General features: G+C 45.2%; 1 protein-coding gene across 2 annotated transcripts in view; it reads right to left on the bottom strand.

Annotated features, from left to right (window-relative positions):
• Positions 1-1137: 1137 nt before the first annotated feature.
• CHCHD4 (coiled-coil-helix-coiled-coil-helix domain containing 4) overlaps positions 1138-9319 on the bottom strand; it is a 14922-nt gene continuing 6740 nt past the window's right edge. For both annotated transcript variants that reach the window (XM_073901714.1, XM_025885668.2), the window contains exons 2-3: positions 8012-8110; positions 1138-2268 (exon numbers count right to left, since the gene is read on the bottom strand). In XM_073901714.1, coding sequence (XP_073757815.1) covers positions 1964-2268; positions 8012-8110 — 404 coding nt within the window. In that variant the 3' untranslated portion in view covers positions 1138-1963. The remainder of the gene's footprint in view (positions 2269-8011; positions 8111-9319) is intronic.

Raw genomic sequence — 9319 nt, 5'->3', positions numbered from 1 at the left:
TTGGTTGATTAGAGGAAAAAGTCTGTCTACTTATATCACACTAACAAGTAATTTCTACAATTACTATTCTGGGCCTATAGCAGCTCTTGAAAGTTATGTGTGAAATTATCTAATGCATGTGACTTTTCTTTGGTTCTTCCAGGTGAATGAGAAGGCTTTTATTTTTATATAAGGGCTACTTCCTAATAGTTTGGGCTATTAAAATGTTATTATTTTAATAACATTTATGGCCTACCAAAATGTTAAGTTAAAATCTGTATGATCATAGAACTTACTGAGAACAAAAATGAACAGAACAATGTTCTGCTAAGAAGCCTGGCTGATATGCTGCACTGGCCTGCATCGCAAAATAACAAAACACAGACAGAAAACACTGTGTGTAGGTAGCTGGTGCAAATCACTGTGATTCTGAGTCACAGAAGCTCTTCTGAGAGCTTCCGTATTGCTCTCTCACTTGCTCTCACAGAAGCCGCCTGCCATGTTATGAGCTGCCCTAAGCAGAGGCCTCTGTGACCAGGAACTGAGGGAGGATTCTGGCAGGTAGGCAGTGAGGAACTGAGGCCCTCAGCCCAAGCACCCACAAGGAACTGGATCTTGCCCCAAACTACCTGAGTGATTTTGGAAGGCCTGTCAAGCTTTGAGATGATCACAACCGTGGCTGACACCTCCATCACAGCCTCATGAGACTCCGAGCCATGGACCCAGGTAAGCTGTGCCCAGACCCCTGACCAACAGAAACTGTGAAATAATAAATGTTTGTTTCAAGCTGCTAAGTTTTAAGGTAATTTTTTACATGGGAATAGATAATACACCAGGGACAAACGAGGTATTACTACACCCTGGCCTGAAATTTGCCTTGCAGTTGCTTTGGGCTAGTTACTTAACCTGTGAGGGCTGCAGTTCCTTATCTTCAAGATGGGAAGAGCCTTCCCAGCCTCACAAATTAACTGTGGTATCTGGATGAAGGATCTGCTCATTGACAAAAACAACTGGCTTGCTAGGAATTCAACAGAAAATTTTAAGACTCAAACCAGCTTACCAGTATCTTCAAGGAGGAATTTTAGGGAATTTTTCATATTTCTATTTCCTTATATCAAAAATATTTGTAATTAGTAAAAACACAGGACATACTCAACATCAGGTAAAAATCACATTTTCCTTTAATTGACTACTTAATTCACACCATTTCTTCTCTTGGCTGCTACTTTGGTAACAATTAGGTCCCCACCTCTCAAGAACATTGCATCTAAACAGGCTGACACAGAGCCAGTGTGAACACAGGCCCCAAACCAGGGCTTTTGGAATAACGAGAACAGCAAAACCAGCCTTTCTCTTCACTCGGAAAGGGATTTTGAATTAGAGGGTCTAAAGCTCCAATTTCCAAACACAGAAAACCTGGAGCTCAACGTAAAAATGGAAACCAAATGCATCAGAAATGAAATATGGTACCTTCCTCATATACTCAAGGTCAAGATGGTTCTTGAGAAATAAGTATCTGATCAGCTGGCTTCTTGTGTTAGGAATGGCCCCACTCCAGCATTTTGAAAGAAAGCTGTTTTTGTTTCTATTTCATTTCCCAAAGGGGTATAAAAACCTACTAAAAGGGATATAATCAATCAGAATAAATCAGCTCACTCACAAGACAGTCCCAAATAATCATCTGTGGTTGCTGAGCATAGGCAGCACATTATTTCAAAGTGGCAAAATTCAGGGTAATCTGAGAAGAGAATTCAAGAGTAACAGCTACATTTGCTGATAGGTTTATGTGAGACACACATACATTTTTTCCAGTGTGTATTCAAAGGACCAAGATCCCTGATCATCAAAATAAGTTATTTTGTACATTATAGTGCACAGAACAACAGAGGAAACACTTTCTCGGAGAATGACCAAAAGGCATTTTGCAAAAGGTTCATATCACTCTGAAGCAGAAGGACTGGAGCCCAGTGCCTTGTGGCCTTTATTAGCTTGACCCCTCCTCTTCTTTGGTTGCAGTGGCCTCAGTGGCAGCTGTCTCTTCTAAACGTTCTGCTGGCTTCTTCTCTTCCTCTTCCTCCTCCTCATCCTCCTGGGGATAGAGGTCGGGATATTTCTGCATGCATTCCTGCATGGCCCGGAACTGGTCTACACAGTCTGACCCCTTGACATCCTCTGTGCTATAGTGGAAGCAGGAAAAGGCTGACTTGAACTGTTCCCCACAGGGGCCACTGGCCATTCCCCCAAGGCACGGGCAGTTCCAGTTAATGTCTCCATTTGGCAGGATCAATCCTAGAACGGGAAAATGGGCAAGGAAAATGTGAGAGAGAATCTCGAAGGTTTCTGAAAAAGCAAAACCAAGTCCAGTCCTTGAAAGATACTTGGGAGGTACAGAACTGCTGCCTGGTAGGCCCTTGCCTACCTCTCAATTTGGATTGGGTTCAAATGCCTGTGCAAACACAGCGTCCCTTGGCTTGGCTGGAGAGAAGCCACCAATGCCAACTTTCTACCCTGATCTATATTTTCAGCCACCTCCCATGGCTCTGGCTGTGTGCTCCAAGAGCTAAATACTGGAAACCATTTAATCCAAAGAAGAAACCATCATTGGGTTGGTTAGCAAGAAGCTTTTTCAAAGCCCCAACACTTTAAGGAGCTGAGGTATTGATCTCCTTTCGCTCTCTGCTCTGCTCCATTCAAATGATCAGGACCAGACCACCCTCTGCCTCCAAAAAAGGCACCTTGCCCCCTCAAGCCCCTCTGGCTCTGCAACTGCTCTCAGAAGCTCAGCCCAGTGTGAGGACTGGTAAAGAGGAGGCTGAGCCTTCTGCACTGACGGGAAGATATCCAAGACATGTTGTATAAGGAAAAAGCTAGTGGCACACCAGATGGTGTGGTTCTAGTCTTGTAACAGTGAGAAAACCTAGAGGGATATTAACCATACTAACCCAACGGCTAAACAGCATGTGTGTTTCAGGGAGGGGTGCAACTACAGACTGACATTCAGTTGCAATATTCTATAGGCCCCCTTACTTTTGAATTTTACATTTTCTTGTCTTTGAACCTTATTCACATCTAAATAGTATTTCCTGGTTTTCTAAAATGCTTTCAAGATGATGACTTCATTTCCAGCTTTGTAACAGACAGGGAAATACGATTCATACAGAAGTTTCTCACATGAGTCTTTTGTAGGACCGGGAGCACTCTGTAAGACTCTAAAATGCCCAGTGAAATTATACAATTTTTCACTCTAACCAAGTACCCAGCGGTGGCACTCTGAGTTAGTGTCCAAAGTCCTAGGCCTATGCTGAACCCCATCTCTTCATTCTAGCTCAGGAAACTTCAACGATCAAAAGATCTGCTACTGCAGTTCCTTACTTGTAAAATGGGCTAACAGGGGAGATGTCAATGGATACTGCACCCCGAGCAGGTAGTTCACCACTAGACCATCAATAGCTGCTGGGCACACTCTCAAGTACCACACTATCTGTGGTAAAACACATAATCCTTTTTGACAACCTTCTTCAATACGTACTACAAATCCCAGTTTGCACAGATTTTGTGGTTCAGTGGGGTCTAAGTCAGGACTACAGCCAGGGCCCAAAGGATTCCCAGAGCCCAAGCTGTCTCCCCCCACATCTCACCACCTCTTCCCTACACAGGCCAGCATGGTGCTGGAAACCTACAGATACACCTCAGAGATATTGTGGGTTGGGTTCCAGACACCACAATAAAGCTAGTATCGCATAAAGCACATCAAATTACTTTCTTGTTTCCCGGTGCATATGAAAGCTATGTTTGCACCACAGTGAATTCAGTGAATAGCATTATGTATAAAAACAACATGCATATATTAATTGAAAATACTTTATTGCTAAATAATGCTAACCATCATCTGAGCTTTCAGTGAGTTATAAATTTTTGCTGGCAGAAGGTCTTGCCTTGAGGCTGATGGCTGCTGACTGATGAAGGTTGTGGTTGCAGCAATTTCTTAAAATAAGACAACAATGAAATTTGCTGCATCAGTGGACTCTTCCTTTCACAAATAATTTCTCTGTAGCATGTGATGCTGTTTGATAGCATTTTACCCCGAGCAGAACTTCTTTCAAATTGAAATCAATCCTCTCAAACCATGCCACTGCTTTATGTCATATTCTTTAGTTGTCATTTCAACAATCTTCACAGCATCTCCACCAGGTGTAGATTCCATCTCAAGAAACCACGTTCTTTGCTCATCAATCAGAAGCAACTTCTCACCTGATAAAGTTTTTTAACTGAAATACAATTAACATGCAGCGCTATATTAGTTCCAGGTGTGTAACATATAACTCTATACCCTTCTCAGTGCTCATCAAGGTAAGTGTGCTCTTAATCACTCTCAGCCGTTTCACTCCCCCCCCCGGCAACCATCAGTTAAAGCGTGATCAGGAGATCGAGGCAGTTCAGTCACGTCTTCAGGCTCCACTTCTAATCCTAGTTCTCTTGCTATTTCCACCACATCTGCAGTTACTTGCTCCCCTCAAGTCTGGAACTCCTTAAAGTCCTCCACAAGGCTTGGAATCTGCTTCTTCCAAATTCCTGTTCATGGTGATATTTTGACCTCTTCCCATGAATCACAAATGTTTTTTTTTTTTTAAAGATTTTATTTATTTATTTGAGAGAGATAATGAGAGAGAGAGAGAGAGCACATGAGAGGGGGGAGGGGCAGAGGGAGAAGCAGATTCCCCGCTGAGCAGGGAGCCCGATGCGGGACTCGATCCCGGGACTCCAGGATCATGACCTGAGCCGAAGGCAGTCGCTTAACCAACTGAGCCACCCAGGCGCCCCAAATCACAAATGTTCTTAATGACATCTAGAATGGTAAATCCTTTCCAGAAGGTTTTCAATTGACTGTGCCCAGATCCACCAGAGGAATCACTATCCATGACAGCTATATAGCTTTATGAAATGTATTTCTTAAACAGCAAGACTTGAAATCAAAGTGACTCCTTGATCCATGGAATGCAGAATGATGTTGTGTTAGCAGGCATGAAAACAATCTTGTACATCTCCACCAATGTTCTTGGATGACCAGGTGCACTGTCACAGAGCAGTAATATTTTGAAAGGAATCTTTCTTTTCTGAGCAGTAGGTCTCAACAGTGGGCTTAAAATATTCAGTAAACCACACTGTAAATAGATGTGCTGTCATCCAGGCCCATCCTCAGGGCCCTAAGATTTTTGGAATGGTAAGTGAGCACTGGCTTCAACTTCAAGTCACCAGCTGCATCAGCCTCTAATAAGAAAGTCAGTTTGTCCTTTGAAGCTTCAAAAGAAGGCATTGATTTCTATCTCTGAAAGTCCTAGATGGCATCTTCTTCCACTAGAAGGCTGTTTCATCTGCATTGAAAATCTGTTGTTTAGTGTAACCACCTTCATTAACGATCTCAGCGCAGTCTCCTGGGTAACGTGCTGCAGCTTCTACATCAACACTTGCTGCTTCCCTTTGCTCTTTTATGTTATGGAGACGGCTTCTTTCCTTCACCTCAAGAACCACCTCTGCTAGCTTCACACTTCTCTTCTGCAGCTTGCTCACCTCTCCGCCTTCTCAGAATTACGGAGAGTTAGGGCCTTGCTCCCCATTAGGCTCTGGCTAAGGGAACGTTGTGGCTGGTGTTCTCTTCTCTCCAGACCACTACAGCCTTCTCCATATCAGCATTCAGGCTGTTACACTTTCTTACCATTTGTGTGTTCACTGGAGTAGCACTTTTCATTTCCTTCAAGAACTTTTCCTTTGCGTTCACAACTTGGCTAACTGTTCGGTGCAAGAGGCCTAGCTTTCAGCCCATCTTGGCTTTTGACAGGCCTTCCTCACTAAGCTCGATGACTTCTTAACTTCTGATGTGGCATGAGAGGCTGCAAACTTTCCCTTTCACTTGAACACTTAGAGGCCACTGTCGGGTTATTAACTGGCCTAATCTCAGTATTGTCGTGTCAGGGAATGGGGAGACCCAAGGAGAAGGAGAGAGACAAGGAAGAGCCAGTCGGTGGAGCAGTCAGAACACACATTTATCGATTAAATTCCTCATCTTACATGGCTTATGGCACCCGAGAAACAGTTACAATAGTAACATCAAAGATCACCAATCACAGATCACCATAACATATACAATAACAGAAAAGTTTGACATACTGCAAGAATGACCAAAATGTGACAGAGAGACATGAAGTGAACAAATGCTGTTGAAAAAATGGCACCAACAGACTTGCTTCAAGCAGGGTCGCCACAAACCTTCAATTTGTAAAAAGCGTGGTATCTGCAAAGTGCAATAAGACCAGGCCTGTATACAAATGCTGCCCTCAGAAGGCTCAAGACCAGGAAACCTGCACAGCCAATTTCCAAATGAAATAGTAGTACCAACTTTTTAAAATAACAGCCCAGGTCTGCAGGAAGTCTATGCTTCCTTATTTCTCAGGGGAAGGCATGCTAGAATGAGGTAGCTCCTCCCAGAGGGCGCTTTGGGAGCCAATTTGCATTTCAAGGACAAAATGTAAACACACACAGATGTCAACATTTTAAAATTAAGCTCAGATGCAGCAGGTTTGGAACAAACAATCAAAACCCTGCAGTTCTAGTCCCTGCCACTTTCTTGGCCAGTCCTCACCTCCTCCTGGACCCCCAGTTTTCCCCCAGACCAGGTGATCTTTAAGGCCCTCCCCAGTCTTTTTGAGTGGATGAAAATTACTCCTGCCACCTTTCTAATGGCACTCTAAGCCGCAACAAATGCTATCTTAGCCACAGAACTGGGGTGCTTGGACGCAGGCGGCTGGCATGAATTGGTGGCCTACTTAGTCTGCTGAGTGATTCTGCCATTGAGAGCTCAGAACCTGGGTCCCAGAGCTCTCTGTTGTATATGCTTCTTGGTACAATCATTCACTATAAGGGGCTGCAAAGGCAAATCCCTCTATGTCCAAGCAGATCTATTATAAATGACAGAGCAGGTAGGACAGAAAACAAGAGGGATGATAAGGCCTGGCAGGAACTGAAGGCGAATGCACAGGCTCAGCAGAGACACATTTCATTTTAAAACGCCATGAGACAAACAAAATCCAGCCTGATTTGTTCTGTAGGCCCCACAAAATGTGCTTAACTAATATGGACCTCAAGAGAGGCAGAACACTGGAACTGACAGGCGACTTGTTTTTCTTCGCCAGAGTGCTGATTCAAGATTACTCCCATAGCTGCCTTTCTCGTAGAAGACCTGTGCCTCCCACCATTTCCAACGGAGTGCTCTCAACACGCAGCCTGGACTTGACTCTCACCCCCTGGAGCAGTAAGACGTTCTGCCTGAGAACATACGCTTCAATTAGCATCTGAAAAATTCCAGTCGGGAGCCTACACTCCATGGGCTGCTGCTGCAAACTCTTTCGACCACATTTACCACCAGTCAGCACTGGAAGGGTTGCTAATTATCATCACGGGTGTCAGAAATGGCTTTAGATTGGTCAACTGAGTACTGTTTACGATACGGACTGTTTATAAATCCTGCACACACACTGGTCAGTCTTACACACACCAGGGAAGTTCCAGCGAGCCCAGCAGTCTAGAGCCTTTGGAATGGCATCCAGGCCCAAAAGATCACTGACCATTAATAAGTTGTATGCAACAGTTCTGACTAGGTGAGCTGGATCCTGCCACTGGAAAATTGTCCCTCAATCTCGAGTGAGCTTTTTGTGCAGGATCCTTGCCCGCCTGCCACGCTGGAATCCATGGCCACCCCCCAACCCTGGCCTAAACCTTCATCATCGGGAAGCATCCAACCAACTCAGTCCATGTAAAACTTAGACAGAAGACTTCAATTCAGGAGAAACTTAGGTTCTGGCCTAATAGCCAGGGGAGTGCATCAGCATGAGGGCTAGAAAGCACTGTCCTTGGAGATAGTCCATGGCTGGGAAGGACACCTGAAAACCCAACCTTGGCCAGGACAAAATGGGAAAACTATTATGGACATTTTCCCCAGGAAGGGTCCATGGGTCCCTGGGAGGACCATGTCACTTACCGTGCTCCTCATACGGATCGTTGGGATCGTCAGCCACCAGCTCTGCATTGCTTGGAGTTTCATGGTCTTCTTTGGTCACAAATATGATTCGATCCTTCCCTAGTGTTTGGAGAATAGAGAAAGAAACATTTTACTCAAGAGCAGCCAAACAGCCCCAAACCCAAAGAAACCACAAAAAGCTAAAAAAAAAAAATAAAAAAATAAAAATAAATTTAAAAAATTAAAAAAAAAAAGAAACCACAAAAAGCAAGTTTTAAGACTGTCCTATGCAAAACCCCAAAGCGAGGTGACCATCAAACTGCCCTTCCTGGGTTCTTTCACTGACTCTGTGTGTGGTCTAGCAGCCACTTGTACTGAGTGCCTACAACTGGAACAAAAACTCCACCAAGGTCATGGGTAAGGAAGAAGATGCCGTATGCACCCTCAAGGTAAGAGACAAAATGCCTGATCCAATGAAATGCAGCTGCTTTAGTCCCCAGATTTGCTGATAACAGAGTTGTGCAACAAATTCTTCCTTCTTCCCATCAAGAAAGGGGCAGTCTCATCTCAGAACTCCCATGGTGCTCGGACTGTCCCCATTATGTCCCATCAACCTATGAAGGCCTCATCAACCTGCCGCCGTCTCCCCTCCTCCTCAGGCCCAGCAGGGAGCTGCAAGCTGTCAGCCTTCAGACGACTCTAGTGGAATGAAGAAGACTCACTAGGGCCTCGGAGTGCCTGCCGCTGGGCACCCCGCTCCACTCCACTAGGGCTCCAGTGCATGTGCGCAGGGAAGGGGTGGAAGGGGCAGGAAAAAGGCATGCAGGGAAAGACTTGCTTCCAGCCCTGTAAGGGTTTACCCGCAGCATGCAGAGTGCAGATGAAGTCTGAGGAGACTGAGAACTTTGACAAGAAGGGAGGGCAGTGATGTGGGTGCCTGGCCAGCAGCCCACCAAAGCCCACTCGGCTGATGCAGCCACCGAAGTGTGTCCGAGAAGATGCCCTGTGCAAAAATATCCCAGTCACCTGCCTGAAAGGCTGGGCACACAGGTGGTCTGAGAGTGCCCACAATCAAGACTCCCTCTGGCCTCTTGGCCCCTAATCGTGGCCAGAAAGAAGGGGTCATGGTGGTAGGGAACATGACGGAGGTTCCCCATGGCCCCCAAGGCCTGGGGAGATTTCCCGACCCGTGGAATGACTGGGCGGGGCGGGAGGCGGATTTTTACGAAGTGCTGATGTTATCAACTTCTGTAACAATCTGCAGTTATGTTTTAGAACAATCACCCAACCTAAACATAATAGGCTGAGTGTTAGGGTCAGGACCGAGGC

This window comes from Callorhinus ursinus, unplaced genomic scaffold (assembly GCF_003265705.2).
Source record: "Callorhinus ursinus isolate GAN/ISIS: 27379988/994484 unplaced genomic scaffold, GSC_fseal_2.0 scaffold15, whole genome shotgun sequence".
Lineage (NCBI taxonomy): Eukaryota > Metazoa > Chordata > Mammalia > Carnivora > Otariidae > Callorhinus > Callorhinus ursinus.
The sequence above is the reverse complement of the archived record's forward strand: the minus strand, read 5'-3'. Positions and strand labels throughout refer to the sequence as shown.